A 20,095-nucleotide genomic window follows, 5' to 3' on the forward strand; every position below is an offset into this window, starting at 1 on the left:
TAGACAGAGGGGAAGGGCCGAAGGTAGACAGAGGGGAAGGGCCGAAGGTAGACAGAGGGGAAGGGCCGAAGGTAGACAGAGGGGAAGGGCCGAAGGTAGACAGAGGGGAAGGGCCGAAGGAAGAGAGGGGGCAGGACAGGGCAGAGGGTGAAAGGGGAAGGTCCAAAGGAAGAGAGGGGGCAGGGCAGAGGGTGAAAGGGGAAGGTCCAAAGGAAGAGAGGGGGCAGGGCAGAGGGTGAAAGGGGAAGGTCCAAAGGAAGAGAGGGGGCAGGGCAGAGGGTGAAAGGGGAAGGTCCAAAGGAAGAGAGGGGGCAGGGCAGAGGGTGAAAGGGGAAGATCCAAAGGAAGAGAGGGGGCAGGGCAGAGGGTGAAAGAGGAAGGTCCAAAGGAAGAGAGGGGGCAGGGCAGAGGGTGAAAGGGGAAGGTCCAAAGGAAGAGAGGGGGCAGGGCAGAGGGTGAAAGGGGAAGGTCCAAAGGAAGAGAGGGGGCAGGGCAGAGGGTGAAAGGGGAAGGTCCAAAGGAAGAGAGGGGGCAGGGAAGAGGGTGACGGGGGAAGGTCCAAAGGAAGAGAGGGGGCAGGGAAGAGGGTGAAAGGGGAAGGTCCAAAGGAAGAGAGGGGGCAGGGAAGAGGGTGAAAGGGGAAGGTCCAAAGGAAGAGAGGGGGCAGGGAAGAGGGTGAAAGGGGAAGGTCCAAAGGAAGAGAGGGGGCAGGGAAGAGGGTGAAAGGGGAAGGTCCAAAGGAAGAGAGGGAGCAGGGAAGAGGGTGAAAGGGGAAGGTCCAAAGGAAGAGAGGGGGCTGGGAAGAGGGTGAAAGGGGAAGGTCCAAAGGAAGAGAGGGGGCAGGGCAGAGGGTGAGAGGGGAAGGTCCAAAGGAGGAGAGGGGGCAGGGCAGAGGGTGAAAGGAGAGGGGGCAGGGCAGAGGGTGAAAGGAGAGGGGGCAGGGCAGAGGGTGAAAGGAGAGGGGGCAGGGCAGAGGGTGAAAGGAGAGGGGGCAGGGCAGAGGGTGAAAGGAGAGGGGGCAGGGCAGAGGGTGAAAGGAGAGGGGGCAGGGCAGAGGGTGAAAGGAGAGGGGGCAGGGCAGAGGGTGAAAGGGGAAGGTCCAAAGGAAGAGAGGGGGCAGGGCAGAGGGTGAGAGGGGAAGGTCCAAAGGAAGAGAGGGGGCAGGGCAGAGGGTGAGAGGGGAAGGTCCAAAGGAAGAGAGGGGGCAGGGCAGAGGGTGAGAGGGGAAGGTCCAAAGGAAGAGAGGGGGCAGGGCAGAGGGTGAAAGGGGAAGGTCTATAGGAAGGGACAGCGAAGAGCCGAAGGAAGGGAGGGCGAAGGGGTGGAAGGGAGGGGGAAGGGGTCGAAGGGAGGGGGAGGGGTGCGGGAGGGTTGGAGGAAGGGTGGGGGAGGGGATGAAGGAAGGGTGGGGGAAGGGACAATGCAGTGGGGGGAAGGTTCAACAGGGAGTGGGGGAAATGTTTGATGGGTAGTTGGGGGAAGGGTCGACGGGGAGTGGGAGAGAAGGTTCGACAGGGAGTGGGCGGGGAGATTCGACGGGGAGTGGGCGGGGAGGTTCGACGGGGAGTGGGCGGGGAGGTTCGACGGGGAGTGGGCGGGGAGGTTCGACGGGGAGGTGGGCTTGAAGGATCGACGGGGAGGTGGGATGGAAGAATCGACGGGGAGGTGGGTGGGGAGGATCGACGGGGGGGGGGGGGTGTTGGCCGGGAGGATCGACGGGGAGTGGGCGGGGAGGATCGACGGGGGGGGGGGGGGGGTTGGCCGGGAGGATTGACGGGGAGTGGACGGGGAGGATCGACAGGGAGTGGACGGGGAGGATCGACAGGGAGTGGGCAGGAAGGGTTGAAAGGGAGTGGGGGGAAGGGTTGACGGGGAGTGGGGTTGAAGGGTCAATGGGAGTGCAAAAATGTCAGTGGGTAGATGAGAGGGAGAAATGTATGTACGGGTGGAGCAGTAGGAGCAGAGTAGTGATAAGTGGCATGGTGGGCCAGTGCAGGGCAGGGCAGTGATCAGTGCCATGGTGGGCCAGGAAAAGAGCATTGATAAGTGACGTTGTGGGCCAGGTCACGGTAGGGACAAGTGGCATGATGTGTCAGGGCAGGGTTGGCAGAAGTGGCGTTGCTTTGAGGGCTTGGTGTGGTGTGGCAGGGAGAAGAGGTGTGGGAGGCCAGGGAGGAATGGTGTGGGAGGGTAGGGAGAAGTGACATGGCGGGACGATGCAGGGAGAACTGGTGGGGCAGGAAGAAGTGACATGGCGGGGCGGCGCAGGGAGAACTGGTGGAGCAGGAAGAAATGGCGGTGCGAAAAGTGGTGGGGAGATACGAAGTAGCGGGGCAAGAAGTGGTTGGGTGATACGAAGTAGCGGGGCAAGAAGTGGTTGGGTGATAAGAAGTAGCGGGGCAAGAAGTGGTTGGGTGATAAGAAGTAGCGGGGCAAGAAGTGGTTGGGTGAGAAGAAGGGACGAGGCAAAAAAGGGCAGGGCGAGAAGAGAGGAGGGAGTGTGAAGAAGGGACAGGGCAAGAAGTGGTGGGGCGAGGGGAGGAAGAGTGGTGGGGCGAGGGGAGGAGGAGTGGTGGGGCGAGGGGAGGAGGAGTGGTGGGGCGAGGGGAGGAGAAGTGGTGGGGCGAGGGGAGGAGAAGTGGTGGGGCCAGGAGAGGAGAAGTGGTGGGGCGAGGAGAGGAGAAGTGGTGGGGCGAGGAGAGGAGAAGTGGTGGGGCGAGCAGAGGAGAAGTGGTGGGGCGAGGAGAGGAGAAGTGGTGGGGCGAGGAGAGGAGAAGTGGTGGGGCGAGGAGAAGAGAAGTGGTGGGGAGAGGGGAGGAGAAGTGGTGGGGCGAGGAGAGGAGAAGTGGTGGGGCGAGGAGAAGAGAAGTGGTGGGGAGAGGGGAGGAGAAGTGGTGGGGTGAGGAGAGGAGAAGTGGTGGGGCCGAGAAAGAAATAGCGGGCCGAGAAAGAAATAGCGGGCCGAGAAAGAAATTGCGGGCCGAGAAAGAAATTGCGGGCCGAGAAAGAAATTGCGGGCCGAGAAAGAAATTGCGGGCCGAGAAAGAAATTGCGGACCGAGAAAGAAATTGCGGACCGAGAAAGAAATAGCGGGGCGAGAAGAAATAGCGGGTCGAGAAGAAATAGCGGGTCGAGAAGAAATAGCGGGGCGAGAAGAAATAGCGGGTCGAGAAGAAATAGCAGGGCGAGAAATGGTGAGGTGAGAAGAAGGGACAGGTCGAGAAGAAGGGGCGAGCTGAGGTGGAAGGGGGATGGAAGATTTGGCAGTGCGGGGTGGAAGGGGGATGGAAGAATTGGCAGTGCAGGGTGGAAGGGGATGGAAGAATTGGCAGAGCAGGGCATTAGGGGGCACGAGGAACTGATGGTGCAGGACGGGAGGGTACAAAGAAAACTGGTGGGGCAGGAAGGAAAGGGGCAGGGAGAAACTGGAGGGGCATGGAGGGATGGAAAGAGGTGGGGGCAAGGTGGGGTGGAAGGGTGCAAGGGTTATGCCACTGGGACTAAGGCAATAGAGGCAATGGTAAGGGCAAAGGGACTGTGGCAGCACAAGCAAGCGAGAGGCCGAAGGGCCTGTGGCGCCACAGGCAAGCGAGAGGCCGGAGGGGCTGTGGCGGCACAGGCAAGCTAGAGGCCGGAGGGGCTTTGGCGGCACAGGCAAGCTAGAGGCCGGAGGGGCTGGGACGGCACAGGCAAGCGAGACGCCGGAGGGGCTGGGGCGGCACAGGCAAGCGAGACGCCGGAGGGGCTGGGGCGGCACAGGCAAGCGAGACGCCGGAGGGGCTGGGGCGGCACAGGCAAGCGAGACGCCGGAGGGGCTGGGGCGGCACAGGCAAGCGAGACGCCGGAGGGGCTGTGGCGGCACAGGCAAGCGAGACGCCGGAGGGGCTGGGGCGGCACAGGCAAGCGAGACGCCGGAGGGGCTGGGGCGGCACAGGCAAGCGAGAGGCCGGAGGGGCTGGGGCGGCACAGGCAAGCGAGACGCCGGAGGGGCTGGGGCGGCACAGGCAAGCGAGAGGCCGGAGGGGCTGGGGCGGCACAGGCAAGCGAGACGCCGGAGGGGCTGGGGCGGCACAGGCAAGCGAGACGCCGGAGGGGCTGGGGCGGCACAGGCAAGCGAGACGCCGGAGGGGCTGGGGCGGCACAGGCAAGCGAGACGCCGGAGGGGCTGGGGCGGCACAGGCAAGCGAGACGCCGGAGGGGCTGGGGCGGCACAGGCAAGCGAGACGGCGGAGGGGCTGGGGCGGCACAGGCAAGCGAGAGGCCGGGGCGGCACAGGCAAGCGAGAGGCCGGGGCGGCACAGGCAAGCGAGAGGCCGGGGCGGCACAGGCAAGCGAGAGGCCGGGGCGGCACAGGCAAGCGAGAGGCCGGAGGGACTGTGGCAGCAAGCGAGAGGCCGGAGGGACTGTGGCAGCAAGCGAGAGGCCGGAGGGACTGTGGCAGCAAGCGAGAGGCCGGAGGGACTGTGGCAGCAAGCGAGAGGCCGGAGGGACTGTGGCAGCAAGCGAGAGGCCGGAGGGACTGTGGCAGCAAGCGAGAGGCCGGAGGGACTGTGGCAGCAAGCGAGAGGCCGGAGGGACTTTGGCAGCTGAGGTGAGGATGGGGAGAAAGGGTGGCGGGGCAAGGGAATGATAAACACCAGGGGCGAGGGGGTGGATGGGAAAGGGGGTGGCAGCGGTGTGGGCAGAGCGAGGGGTGGCGGGGGGTGGGCAGGGCGAGGGGTGGCGGGGGGTGGGCAGGACGAGGGGTGGCGGAGTGTGGGCAGCGCGAGGGGTGGCGGGGGTGTGGGCAAGGCGAGGCGTGGCGGGGGGGTGTGGGCAAGGCGAGACGTGGCGGGGGGGTTTGGGCAAGGCGAGGCGTGGCGGGGGGGTGTGGGCAAGGCGAGGCGTGGCGGGGGGGTGTGGGCAAGGCGAGGCGTGGCGGGGGGGTGTGGGCAAGGCGAGGCGTGGCGGGGGGGTGTGGGCAAGGCGAGGCGTGGCGGGGGGGTGTGGGCAAGGCGAGGCGTGGCGGGGGGGTGTGGGCAACGCGAGGCGTGGCGGGGGGGTGTGGGCAACGCGAGGCGTGGCGGGGGGGTGTGGGCAACGCGAGGCGTGTCGGGGGGGTGTGGGCAACGCGAGGCGTGGCGGGGGTGTGGGCAACGCGAGGCGTGGCGGGGGGGTGTGGGCAACGCGAGGCGTGGCGGGGGTGTGGGCAACGCGAGGCGTGGCGGGGGTGTGGGCAACGCGAGGCGTGGCGGGGGTGTGGGCAAGGCGAGGGGTGGCGGGGGTGTGGGCAAGGCGCGGGGTGGCTGGGGTGTGGGCAAGGCGAGGGGTGGCGGGGGTGTGGGCAAGGCGCGGGGTGGCTGGGGTGTGGGCAAGGCGAGGGGTGGCTGGGGTGTGGGCAAGGCGCGGGGTGGCTGGGGTGTGGGCAGCGCGAGGGGGTGGCTGGGGTGTGGGCAGCGCGAGGGGGTGGCGGGGGTGTGGGCAGCGCGAGGGGGTGGCGGGGGTGTGGGCAGCGCGAGGGGGTAGCGGGGGTGTGGGCAGCGCGAGGGGGTAGCGGGGGTGTGGGCAGCGCGAGGGGGTAGCGGGGGTGTGGGCAGCGCGAGGGGGTAGCGGGGGTGTGGGCAGCGCGAGGGGGTAGCGGGGGTGTGGGCAGCGCGAGGTGGTAGCGGGGGTGTGGGCAGCGCGAGGGGGTAGCGGGGGTGTGGGCAGCGCGAGGGGGTAGCGGGGGTGTGGGCAGCGCGATGGGGTAGCAGGGGTGTGGGCAGCGCGAAGGGGTCTTGGGGGTGTGGGCAGCGCGAGGGGGTAGCGGGGGTGTGGGCAGCGCGAAGGGGTCTTGGGGGTGTGGGCAGGGCAAGGGGGTGGCGGGGGGGGGGGGGGGAGTTTTGGGTTGTTTAGGGGTAGAGACCTAACAGCAAGGACAGGGGAATCATTGAATTAGGTAAGGATGGGGAAGCAAGTCGGCCATGCCCTTTCAAGGGAACCATCCCGGCATTTGCCTGAAGCGATTTAAGGAAATCAAGGAAAACCTAAATCAGGATGGCCGGACGCGGGATTGAACCATCGTCCTCCCGAATGCAAGTCCAGTGTGCTAACCACTACGCCACCTTGCTCGGTGTGGGGATGGTTCGGCTGTGGGCAGGGCGAGGAGGTGGCGGGGCTGTGGGCAGGGCGGGGGTGGCGCGGCTGTGGGCAGGGCGAGGGTGGCTTGGGTATGTGCAGGGTGTGGGCAGGGTGAGGCTGATGGGGACGTGGATGGGGTGATGGTGGCAGGGGCACGCATGGGTGTGCATGGGTGGTGGGAGCGAACAAGGGCAGAGCATAGATGACAGGGGCGAGGGTGAGTGGACATGCAGTGTGAGTGTGGAGAGAGCAGTGGAGTTTAAGGCAGAAGGGGCATGGATGACAGTGTGCAAAGGCGGTTGGTGGGTTGGTGGGTTGGGGGGGGGGGGGGGGGGGGGGGGCAAAGACAACAGGAGACTAGGACAATAGGGACAGGAAGCGAGGACAATGGTGACAGGGGGTCGAGGACAATGGTGACGATTCCCGGCGGGGTCAGGGATTTTCTCTGCCTCATGATGGCTGGGTGTTGTGTGCTGTCCTTAGGTTAGTTAGGTTTAAGTACTTCTAAGTTCTAGGGGACTGATGACCATAGATGTTAAGTCCAATAGTGCTCAGAGCCATTTGAACCATTTGAACAATGGTGACGGGGGGCGAGGACAATGGCAGCAAGGGAGAGGACGCTTGGATCGATGGCGGTGGTGGTGGTGGTGGTTAGTGTTTAACGTCCCGTCGACAACGAGGTCATTAGAGATGGAGCGTAAGCTCGGGTTAAGGAAGGATTGGGAAGGAAATCGGCCGTGCCCTTTCAAAGGAACCATCCCGGCATTTGCCTGAAACGATTGAGGGAAATCATGGAAAACCTAAATCAGGATGGCCGGAGACAGGATTGAACCGTCATCCTCCCGAATGCGAGTCCAGTGTGCTAACCACTGCGCCACCTCGCTCGATGGATCGATGGCATTGAGAGGGATGGCGGGGGGGTAGGGGGGGTTGGGGGGGGGGGATAGCGGCAGGGACAATGACATCAGAGGCAATGGCGGCAGAGGGGCACGAGTGGTGGGAAAGAGGGTGTCAGGGACGATAGCGCGGGGAGTGGGGTCACGAGTGGTGGGAGCAAGGGCTAGGGTAGCGAGAGGTGAGGGTAGCTGGGTCAGGGAAAGTAGGAGGAGGGGTAGCAGCTGGGCAGCACAGTAGGGGTTGGGGTGTAGTGGCTTGGTAGTAGGATATAGGGTTGTGGTGTGGGTACAGGGTTGTGGTGGGGGTACAGGGTTGTGGTGGGGGTACAGGGTTGTGGTGGGGGTACAGGGTTGTGGTGGGGGTACAGGGTTGTGGTGGGGGTACAGGGTTGTGGTGGGGGTACAGGGTTGTGGTGGGGGTACAGGGTTGTGGTGGGGGTATAGATTTAAGTAAAGTTGTAGGGGTGATTGGTGGGGTAGGTTGTGTAGAGTCAAGAAGGTGGTTAGGGGCACAAGGAGGTTTGGTGGGTGTAGAGTCAAGGAGGTGGTTAGGGGCACAAGGAGGTTTGGTGGGTGTAGAGTCAACAAGGGTGGTGCATATGAGTGCAGAGTGAAGCAACGATTGACGTGCTTATGGACAGGGGCAGGAGCAGATGCTCTATTGTGGGTAGTGGCTATGGTGACGACAGGAGGAGGAGGAGGAGGAGGAGGAGGAGGGTGTGGGGGGGGGGCGGCACAGTGCTCCTATGCAGGCTGTTAATGAAGGTACAGGCATAGCAGTAATTCTCAAATATGTGAGCGTCTCGAAGACTTCTTATATAATAGAACCCAGCATGTTACCCTTGATGGTGAGTGTTCATCAGAAACAATGGTAACGTCAGGAGTTCCTCGGTGAAGTGTGACAGGACTGCTGTTGTTCTCTATATCCATAAATGATTTAGTGGACAGAGTGGGTAGCAGTCTGCTGTAGTTTGCTGATGATGCCGTGGTATATGGTAAGAAGTCAAACTTGAGTGAATGTAGGAAGATGCAAGACAAAGTTGGCGTTTGTTGAATGGCAGCTAGCCCTAAATGTGGAAAAATGTAAGTTAATGCGGATGAGCTGGAAGAACAAACCTGTAATGTTCGAATGCAGTATTACTAGTGTCCTGTTGACACAGTCAAATCAATTTAAATATCTGTGCCAAATGCTGCAAAGCAATATGAGGTGGAACAAGCATGTGAAAATTGTGATAGGGGAGGCAAATGGTTGACTTCGGTTTATTGGGTGAATTTTAGGAAGGAGTGGTTCATCTGTAAAGAAGACCGCATATAGGACGCTGGTGCGACCTGTTCTCGAGTACTGCTCAAGGGTTTGGGATCCGCGCCAAGTCGGATGAAGGAAGACATTGAAGAAATTCAGAGGAGGGCTGCTAGTTTTGTTCCTGGTAGGTTTCAACAAAATGTAAGTGTTAAGGAGATGTTTTGGTTACTCAGATGGGAATCCCTGGAGGGAAGGCGTCCTTCTTTTCGAGAAACACTATTGAGTAAATTTAGAGAACCAGCATTTGAAGCTGACTGCCAAACGATTCTGCTGCCACCAACACACATTCTGTGTAAAGAGCATGAAGGTAAGATACAAGAAATTTGGGCTCATACAAAGTCATTAAAGACAATTGTTTTTCCCTTGTTCTATTCGTGAGTGGTACAGGAGGGGAAATGACAAATAGAAGTACAGGGTACATCCGCCACGCACTTTACAGTGACTTGAGGAGTATCTATGTAGATGTAGAGGCAATGGGGTGTGATAGGATCTATGGTGGCAGGGGTAGGACCTACACTGGGGGTGTAGAGGCTATGGTGGTGGGAGTTAGGGGTGAGGGGGTTAGGCGTAAGACAGTAGCTAGGAGCAGAGGGACAAGGACAGTATGTGCAGGGGCAGAGTGGCAGAAGCCAAGGGTCAGGAGGTGTAGGTGTAGGTGTAGGTGTAGGTGTGGGTGTGGGTGTGGGTGTGGGTGGGGTTGGGGTGCAAGTTTGAATGTTAAGCTTCTATGTTCAACTTCAATGAATTACAGTGTAAGTAGTTATTTCATTCATTCCATTATTAGTCAGATGTATTTGTGTGGTCAAATTATGACAATATAAATTAATTTAAAAGTAGAAAACAGCGCAATTATGACCTGTCAGGAGTGCAACTATGACAGTCACAAATACCCACTCTTTTCATAAAATAATGTGTGGTCTGCAGTAACATAACAACTTAAAATTATCATCAGATCACATAGAAAATGTGTACTTACTTGCTCCATGCCACAATATCTCGGGTAAAATAATTTGCTTTAATACTTAATTATTTAAAGAAAGCAGATAAAACTCACGAGTTATCACTGTCTTCTTGTTTAGCACCAGCTGTACTTCCATAATGAATATTTACTGGCATTGACAATGCCATATGAGAGAGATTGAAAGGATCCTTTGAATCCGAGGCATAATGCATAACATCAGCTGTCATTTCATCAACTGGTTCTGGAAGTTGCTGTCTGTGTCTAAGCTGAATTTTTTCACTTGTTCTGTACAGGGCAAAAAATATTTCATCAGTAATTACTTTCCACTGTAAGTGCCCAAAAGAATGTTTTTTAATCCAACTTTAAACTATTCACACAAACAAATGATGGTAAATCAAATGCCAAAACATTCAAGCAATAATAAATTACAACAAAAAACCCTAGAAGGCATATATACTTCAGCAAATTATTGAATATGTGTATCTGATGGTGGTGGTGGTTAGTGTTTAACGTCCCGTCGACAACGAGGTCATTAGAGACGGAGCGCAAGCTCGGGTGAGGGAAGGATTGGGAAGGAAATCGGCCGTGCCCTTTCAAAGGAACCATCCCGGCATTTGCCTGAAACGATTTAGGGAAATCACGGAAAACCTAAATCAGGATGGCCGGAGACGGGATTGAACCGTCGTCCTCCCGAATGCGAGTCCAGTGTGCTAACCACTGCGCCACCTCGCTCGGTATATGTGTATCTGACTTTTCTCTCTTAATGTTAGCCTCTTTGAAGTCCTAGTACTACAATCACAGTTTTTCACTATTTTTTGAGAAAATATAAATATTGGTAACTATAAATGGCATTAATGAATACATACACTGATGAGCCAAAACCTTATGACCATTGCCACCACAACATAGGATGCCGCTTGGTGGCGTTGCAGGAACGAGATGCAGTAACAAAAGTTTGTAAGTGGATCAGACATGGGCAGGTGACAACCCAAGCGAAGATATGGGCATCAAATGGGGAAATTCACTGAGACAAGTCACTTTGACAAGAGCAGATAATTATTACGCAGAGCCTCTGAATGAGTATCTTGAAAACAGTGAAGCTCGTCAAATGTGGCATCTACTGTGAGAGGTAGGAGGAACTGAAACTACCACTGGACGCTAAATCATTGCATGTGCACGGCTCTTCACAGAACGTGAGGTTCAGAGACTTGTCTGCTCTATAAAGTATGATATTGGTGATCTGTGGCTTCTCTGCTGAAAGAGCACAATGCTGGTGCACACAGAAGCGTTTCGGAGCACATCATTATTTGTACATTGTTGAACATGGAGCTCCTGTATGTGTTGACATGTTGACCCAACGACAAAGTCAATTACGATTGCAGTCAGCATGGGACCATCAGGATTCAACCACCGATCAATGGAAATATGTCGGCTCTTCAAGCGAATCACATTTTTGCTACACTAGGTTGGTGGTTGTCTCCACAAAAGTCATCATCAAGGTGAACCGCAGCTCGAAACGTACAGCACGTCATCGATGCAGGCTGGTGGGACCAATATTGTGCTATGGGAGAAATTCTCCTGCACTTGTATGGAACCTGTGGTAGTAATCGAAGACACGCTGACAGCTGCGAATCATCTGCATCCCTTCATACACAGTGTCTTTCCTGATGGCAATATCACCTTTCAGGAGTATAATTGTCCATGTCTCGAAGATAGAACCATGCTACAGTTGTCTGAGGAGCATTATAGTGAACTGACATTGATGTCTCGGCTACCAAATTCACCTGATGTAAGTCATATTGAAGCCATCTTGGTCACCACCAGGTGCCATCACCATATATGCAAATCAGCAGCCTGTTATTTATTCAAGTTACACGACTTGTGCATGGACATCTAATGCCACATACTGCCACATACCTCCACAAACCTACCAACAAACCGTCAGATCCCTGATACACAGAAATGGCGACGTTTTTCATTCCAAAGACGCACAAACAAGCTATTAGGCAGGTGGTTATACTGTTTTAGTTCATTAGTGTATACTGTTAAGCAGCAGTCAAAAAACTAGAATTTGTTTTTTGACTCACAGGAGAGCTTCACAGAAAAGATCACAAATCTGAATTGGTAGACGCTTGAAGGTACACGGCAATTATCCCACTAAAGTACTTACAAAGTTTCAAGAACTGGCTTTCAATGATCTATGTATTGCTGCAGTAGAGATTGTGATGGCAAGATTAGGATTAATAACAGCATTAATTTCAGAGGCATTTCAACAGTCATTCTTCCTGTGCTCCATCACAAATGGAACAGGAAGAAGCCTTAATAACTTGCTGGGATAATAGGAAGTATCCACTGTCATGCTCTTCACAGTGGTTTTCACAGTGTGAATGAAGAAGTTCAATACTATCCACACAATTCTGAAAATAAATAACAGAAGAATCAAGGAATATAGTAGAGCCCCCACCCCCTTGTATTCCTCCTGGTACGAATCGTTTGCTCCCACTGTGACTTTGCAGACAAAATTAGATTAATTTACAGAGCACACAAATGCATTTCAACTATCTTTCCCCACACACTCCAAATAAAACTGGAATATGAAGAAGCCCTAGTATTTGATATGATGGATGCTTTCTATTGACATAATCTTCAGTGGTTAGCAGAGTATGTATATCAATAATTGACTTGAACCATTTGCAGATTTTTTTTTTTCCAAATACTTTGCTGCCTTTTCAGCAAAAGGACTGGCACTACTATTTACTCCTACACTTGTGTCATCTTCAAGAACGAAACAGCTATCTTATGATAAGCCAAGTGGCAGGTCATTTATTTACATAAGAACAACAGAAGATACATATGAACAACAGAAGAGGCAAAATAAAATACTGCAATAAACCACAGCTGATTTGTTCAATTCTGATTGCCTACTCCCGTTTGATATCGTACAGTTAATACAGAGAATGGAATGGGCAAGTAGTTCTCTGCTGGAGGTGGGTGGAGGGGCCAGGTGTCAAAAGTTCTTTATTGTTAACTACCACGCATGCAGTAAGCAGACAACAAGCATTTAACTTTGCACTCAGGAACACTAGTGTGGATGCACCCCTGTAAGCGCTTCTCAAAGAGTAAGTCCGGTAGCCAGCAACTTTGGTTATCAGTGCATGCTGAGCAGCTGGCTGTTACCAAGTCAAGATGGCATGACAGGGTCATGCCTTGGGTGTCCTGAGTGAGGTAGGCCAGTGGCTAGCCTAGTGGAGACAGCATTAACATCCAGATGACAAACCCTGGACCGATCTCTGGGGTGATGCATCTGGCATCATAGGACCCCAGTGGCATGGAACTGGGATGATCTCCATCCATACTTTGGACCTGTGGTGGACGGAGGACCTCCAGCTGACAGTGTCATGGAGATGGCAGCCATGTGAAGGTGACATGATGGCTAGGCCATTAGGCAGCAGTCAGTTTGAAAACCAGCAGCATCAATGACAAATGCATCAGAAGAATGTCAGTGACTCCTTAGCAGAGACTGACACAATGGATGTCACTGCATAGCCCAACTGTATCAATGATCTACTAGGCTAGCCTAGAAGTATATATACATGAAAAGGGGGTTGTTAATGGGGAAGAAAAGTACTCGTGAATACTTCAGTGCCTTTGAACCTTCTTGAAGGCTGGATATAACCAGAGAAATGGGTTGGCACTGAGGAATTTGTCAGTATGTTGAAATGCTGCTTCGGTTGACTGCAACCAATGCCTTGAATTTGGCAATGGGCTACTGCCTGGACCTGTGCCATTACAATATGGAACTCATACAGGTCATCACTTCAGTCCAGATGCAGTGCCAAGGCAATGCAATGACTCAAGACCTTCCTGCAGACAGGTGGGCAAACATCTGGCACACAGTCAGACAGCCAGGCTGCAGCCTACACGACTGCAATTCAGAAATGTTTAATGCCACTACACTACAATACTGGTGGTGATGAAATGCTATTATTGGAACTGGAAGAAACCTGAGATAAGTGATTTGTGAGACACAAATGTCTACCAATAATAATGATTAAAGTCACAACGTGTCTGAGAACATCGCTGTAATTATGAAATCTGAGACTTGTACATATGTGACAGCCCAAACTAAAACAGTCTGTTGTAAACCAGTTGTTGGTCTCTCTAGCTGTCACTGAGCTGTCTGGTAGAGCTGATTTTGCACTGTTGATTAGTGTGTTTTTGTCATAAACAGAATTTTTGAACCAACCTTAAGGCCACTGAAAGATAATTTATGTACATTAAGCTCAAGACTAGGCCCTGTACCAACTCTCTTGGGACCCCATTTTACATTTACCCATTCTGAGGTTGAGTTCATCCCTGTGACACAAAATCAATGAGGTTCTCTGTTATGAAGGTAAGACTTCAAACTTTGTCGATAGCACTACATTTCAGAAGCATCTATTTTCTTCTTGGACTTTGCATTCTACTTATCTGTGCTGTTTAACATCCATTTTTTCATTTCTGTACAAGGCTACACTCCACACAAAAAATTTCCAAAATTAATTCCTTTATGTTGGGTGTTAAAAGTCTTTCTTTTTTGGAAACCTGTTCTTACTATTCGAAATTATCATTTGTATCATCTTTACCTCTGCCAGCAATTATTTTGCTTTCAGCAGATCAGAACTCATCTACTACTTTCTGCGTCTCATTTCCCAATCTAATTCTCTCACCAACTACATTTCATTACTCTTATTGATTTTCATCTTACAACACCTTTGGAAGATGCTATACATGTCATTGAACTGCTCGTCCAAGTCCTATGGTGTTAGTGGCAAACCCCAAGTTTATTTCCCTCCGTCTAAATCAGAACGGCTCAACCCATTGATCACAATGGACCAGTCAATCTGCTTGGCTTCATGAGCTGATCTTTCATGATCTTTGCCCAAACTCTGTTTGCAGAAGCTACTTCTGTAAAACAAGTGTTTTTTTGAAAATATGTATTTTGCACATGTTATGAGAAGATAAAACTGACAACACTGTCTTTGCCTCTTTCATCTCCATCTGAATTTCACTGTCTTTAACACTCACACCAAGCAACAGCCTTTCCTCCTGCTTGGTAAGATTGCTACTCACAAACTTGGCACTTTGGGAGTGAGGGTTGCAGGGAAAGCATTCAGCGTTTGCTGTCAGGAGGTGCAGTGTGCAGGAAGGTGGTCTGGTGGGAGAGGGCGGGGTGGGGTGGGGTGGGGAGGGGAGGGAGGGGGGTGGAGGAAAGGAAGCAGCTCTGCCTCCAGTAGGCAACACAAACTTCTGTGTTTGATCTTACATGAACAAACAATATGAATGACGGAAGTGGCGATGCGTAAAATACTTTGTGTTATGGAAATAGATATTGCTGTTCGTATTGACATGCCAAATAACCACCTCATCGGTCATTTTCAAAACAACTGTGATCAAAATAGTACAATACACATCACAATGCCAGCACAGCTCAGCGACACTGCAATCAATACCAGCAAATAGTATGCTGTACAACTGGCAACGAACATCTCCAAACCATTACAGCATGAAGTCTCCTGACCGTTGCCTAATGCTAATGACTGGAAATAGAGAGTCTACGCTTTAAGGAGTACTGCTATCTTTGATGGCACAACATATTGATATTCTACTTACTTACCACTGGCTTCTGGAACTTTCGAAGCAGAGTACACCTTTTCTCTGTGAAAGCACTGTCTTGCTAGATAAAGACAAAGCCTTAGCACTGAGGGTCACGTGCCATCTTTTATGGGGAGAAGAGATAGTATCGAACTTCTGTATGGAGTGGTCATGCATTGTCATGCCATAGATAAGTAACATGTAGAACCTAGTAGAATTTGGAATTTATATTTGAAAGTATATGCGATTGTAGTCTTTCTTGGCGTATTCCACTGATGACTTCTTCTCAGGTTATCAGCTGGATGGTGGCGTCGCCTTGTCACAACGTTTCAATGACTTTCGTACCCATCATCTTCTGGCGAAGTGATGGGTGGAAAACTCATTGAAACGTTGCAACAAGACGACGCCATCACCCAGCTGATAACCAGAGAAGAATTCATCAGTATATTTGAAAGTGTTACATCGGTTTATAGAAGCAAAGTATTTCAATAATTTCATGGAAAAGCACATGGGAATAATTTAGAGATTTATGGTTGATACAGCTTCACATTTGAGGATCAGTCATTGTTATGGAGAAACACAGCCATCGTGGTAGAGAAACTCATTGATAACGAACTGTATATGAATAAGCTTCTATGTTTCATTAATGTGGAAATGCAATGCAGCAATTAATGGTTTAGAGTGAATGCAAAATAAACATAACTGTTAAATGAGACTTTATCAGTGTAGGCATTGTTAGGGAAATGTGTTAAGTGCAAAAGAAACAATAAACTAATTTGACTTGTACTGTTGTTATTTCAAAGCGACATTCTTTCTTCTTTAATTAAGTAACTATAAAATTTGAAAAGTATAAGTGACACATTTTCATTTAAGGCACATGGTCATGTTATTTTCGTGTGATCTCTACTTAAACCTTCCATACTTGAGTCTGACAGACAGACAGCGCAAAAATAAACAGAAAAGTCATTAATGAGAAAAGTGAGGAGCTTTACAATGTGCCAAGTTATACTTCTCACTTAGTAATGTGTTACTGGCAAGAAAATGCAGCTAAACACAGAAAAGTTTACCACTTATCTGAGGAATGAGAACAGTTTTTTGTTACAGTGCATAAAGATGCATACTGCTGCTTTAGTCATATCTAAAATGGGAAACACTGAATGACATTTTAGAACACTTCACAAAAGCTCCAAACTGGAAGCAGCGGCTGGTAGTGAGTTGAGGATGAAGAAACTTTCTAATATTATAAGTAAATTACAATCACAACAATCACTTTTTGTACAGCCTATAAGTATGACTGTGCTGTGCATCAGCAAGGGCTTTGCTGAGACATTTTGAAAATGGCACACATTATGAGTATTCTTGCAAAAATTGTAAATTCAATTTGATCACAATCACTGCTGAGAAGAAAGTTTAGAATGCTACTAGAAGAGATGGTTAGCCTATGTGGAGACCTGCTACTCCGCACCAAAGTTTAATGGCTGAGTAGAGGTAACAGATTTAGAGAACTTCTGCCAGCAATAAAATCTTTTGTGTCTGAAAGAGAGGGAGATTACTTATAACTGTACAAGTTGAGCTGCTTGTTGGACCTGCCATCTGTAACTGATACAACATTTTAGCTAAATGAGTTAAACAAAGAACTTCAAGGGAAAACTTAACCATCATAATTCTAAATATAAGGTGATTCATGCAAAAAGTTGACCTTCGAATAGTACAGTTACAGAAAATAAAACGTGCACACTTTCTTTAAATATATTCACACCTGAAAGATCAACAAAAATCATTGGAGCAAAAGTCTCCATAGTAGTATATGGCCAACCTCACAGCACTGAAGACAGAGTCTGAAAATAAATTTTTAGATTTCGAGACAGTGGAATCTGTTCTAGCTTTCACAACTCAACCTTTCCAAAAACTGGATGTGGAAGATATTTCAAGTGAAATGAGTACTCTTTTCTCATGCAGTGAGACTGAACCTTAAGGAAATAAATCAGTTCAAAATGACTTTTCCTAAAAGTCACGATACAATGAAGATATCTTCTGGAAATTAGTGAATGTAGAAACCTACCCTAACATTTTAAAAGTGCCATCATACATTTTATTGTTTTCTGGATCAGCATACCTATGGGAGGCAACGATTTACATAGCAAGAAATAAACAGACCAGTCCTCGTCTTTCAGACTGTGCAACACTTTATCTGACAAATTATTCACGAGATTATTGTAAACTTGCCAATGACACGCATAGCCAAGTATCTCACTAAACATTTTTCACCATTTATGATGGTATACATTTTATTTTTTTTTCACATGTGTAATACCCTGAAAATTGAGTAGCAGGCCTACAACCTTTGATGAAGAGAAAATTAACTTATGTATTTTGTGCAATTAAAATTGTTAATTTTGTCTATCGTGTTGGTTTGTGCTTAAACATTAACGAATTTTTAAGTCAGTTGATCACTAAATGAACAGATTGCATGCAGAACATCTCAAGCCTGAAAAGGTTGAGCACCCCTTCTCTAATCCATCCTTACTCCTCTCTGTCACCACCACTGAACAATAGTCGACAATATTCACACCAACTTACTATCTACAACCTCCTACTCTCATTAATAAATCCCCCTTCTTTGTCTCCCATGGTCCTCACAACAACCAGATTCCTCTCATTCTGCAGTCTGAGTGACATGCCTTTTCTTTTTAACCTTTCCTAAACTACTATTCTCTCCTCAACAATGAAGGGTAGTAGTTTAGAAGGCTAACAATGTGTGTACTTATATGTGTGTCTAACAGCAGTATAGGTCAAACAGGATATGGTGGCCAATGCGCAGTACCCAGTTTTCGTCCAAAATGCTGGGCACGTTCATTCATTTGTTCATAAGGTGAGGCCGACACATGTTTGCCACCTTTTGGCCAGTCAAAGATGACAGAATCAATGTGCACGCCCTGCACTCCTTCTCAAGCGATTTTACGGAAACTACTGGGTAAAAAAAAATTTTTTTGCTTTACTTGTAGCTTTATATGTCAGGTTCCCTATGATGTGCCCATCATTTCATTACTGGTCATAGTTATTGTGATATTTATGTGGAAGCAAGACACTGCAAGTAATTCAAAAAAGTTCACAATGAAAAGTAGGTGTCAGTATGATTTTGCATTTGGTACGTATTACATAATGTGTTCCTGCATATTAAATTTAGCGAACATATTGAATTTTTCTTTAGATCTGTGTGGAGGTCTGTCACAATTCTTGATAAAGTTGATTTGATGTAGCGCAATCATTTGCAATCAGACCGCACCAGCAATAAAGGCAGACTGAAATATCGACAACATTCCTCATATTTCACAAACAGTTTGAGATATTGAAATGAGATTTTGGCAAATTATAGCACACAAAGAGGAGAGTATTTTGTCGTATAGTTATTATGCAAAACTTCATTACCTAATGTGCTATTCCACTAACTACTGACTTTTCCAAGGAAAGAGTTAATGATATGAGAAATGCTATGGGATTTGGAACAAAATAAGTGAAGTCATTAAATGTTTATTCTGTACTGAGGATACGCTTTTTTATAAGATGCTGACCTAACTTTTTCTCAGTTCTTTCTTTCGCTTCTGCCATAGTCCCACAGCGATCGCAGGGTCAGCGTGGTTACAACAGATTTGGCAATGGTAGCTTTAGGGATGGCCAGATGCCCTTCCTGCCGCAAGCCCGAACCCCCCAGGACGGAATCAGTGTATCCCAACTGTCTGCGTCCAGTGTAAATCGTGAAATAGTGCAGATGTGTTTCAAATGTCTGCGACACGTGTAACTGAGGCGGAACGTGGGGACCAGCCCGGTATTCACCCAGCAGGATGTGGAAAACCGCCTAAAAACCACATCCAGGCTGGCCAGCACACCGGCCCTCAGCGTTAATCCGCCGGTCGGATTCGATCCGGGGCCGGTGCGCCCGAGTCCAGGAAGCAGCACATTAGCGCTCTTGGCTACCCTGGCGGGTCTTACTTTTCCTCAGTTCCTCACGTAATAAACCACTGTTTCAGAATTCTCTTGCAATTGCATCTGTGCAACATGTTAGTGAGGTGAGACTGTGTAAACTCCACTAAAATAAGCAAATTTTAACATGGCAACAACAGAAATGCATAGGTTTTACTTAAGATTCCCCACTTGTGACACTTCCCTGGAGATTACAAATGGCACTGCTCTGGAAGTTGCAAATGGTTAATGAACCAGGTGAAAATAAATAGCCACATTTTCAGTGGAATTCTTTTTAGATACTAACAAAAGACTTTGTGACAGATCTTTCTGAATGGTCACCATGCAAATGTGGTTATGCAGGGGACCCGTGTAATATTTACAAAAAATGTGAGTGTAGGCTTCTGATTAGAAAAGCACTTCCTTTCCAGCACTCAGCATTTCCCTTACAACACCTACTTGCAGCCCCCACCACCACCACTCTCCCCACACATGCCCTGTTATCTGCGCATCTACCAGCCATGGTGTTTTGCATGCACTATACTAAATTGTTTGCCTCCTGAAGGGAAGTGCTAGCCAGAAATTGTGTCCCATATTTTTTTAATGTAAGGGTTCCTCAGCTCAGCATATAAGAAGCAACGTTAAATGTGATAAGAGATCAATCCACTTCCCGAACACTCATGGTCACAAGGTAATAACTCTCTTTGCTGATTACAGGACATTATCACAACCACTGGAGGGGAAAAAATCAACTCCTAGAACAAAAAACACATTAAACAATCAAGGAAGTTTGCTCTGTTGTACATTACACATAAAAACAAAATATGTCACGAATTTCAGTTATAAGAGGAAAATTACATTTGAATGAAATGCCATTGCTACCCACAGTGTGACAAATGCAAAATTCCGAAGAATGAATATTGTCAACTAAAGTTGTGAGACACTTATTAGAAACATAATTTCATCAGCATTGTGTTTAAAGACATGGCCACCTCCAACTAATTGGCTGGAATGTTTGGTTGGGAAATGCCGTGCTCGCTGCTTTTTGTTGGCCAATTACTGTGGCCAGAAAACATCACTGTGGGAATTTGCCAAATACAAATAAACTTGCTGTGGTATATGGGTACTTATCGCTACTTATTCAAATGTCCCTTTTCAGCTGAATATTTATTGAATTTTAGTATCTGTAATTTAAAGCACATTCATATGTTAAAAGAATTAACTGCCAATTTCAACACCCCT

The 20,095-nt window shown here is 49.8% G+C and overlaps 1 protein-coding gene across 9 annotated transcripts in view; it reads right to left on the reverse strand.

Moving 5' to 3' along the window:
• LOC126246592 (uncharacterized) overlaps nucleotides 1-20,095 on the reverse strand; it is a 175,465-nt gene that overhangs the window by 105,110 nt on the left and 50,260 nt on the right. For 8 of the 9 annotated variants that reach the window (XM_049948412.1, XM_049948413.1, XM_049948411.1 and 5 more), the window contains one exon: nucleotides 9,353-9,544. In XM_049948412.1, coding sequence (XP_049804369.1) covers nucleotides 9,353-9,544 — 192 coding nt within the window. Of the gene's footprint in view, nucleotides 1-9,352; nucleotides 9,545-11,429; nucleotides 13,146-20,095 lie in introns of those variants that run through there. The other variant, XM_049948410.1, reaches the window with a different exon arrangement.

This window comes from Schistocerca nitens, chromosome 1 (assembly GCF_023898315.1).
Source record: "Schistocerca nitens isolate TAMUIC-IGC-003100 chromosome 1, iqSchNite1.1, whole genome shotgun sequence".
Taxonomy (NCBI): domain Eukaryota; kingdom Metazoa; phylum Arthropoda; class Insecta; order Orthoptera; family Acrididae; genus Schistocerca; species Schistocerca nitens.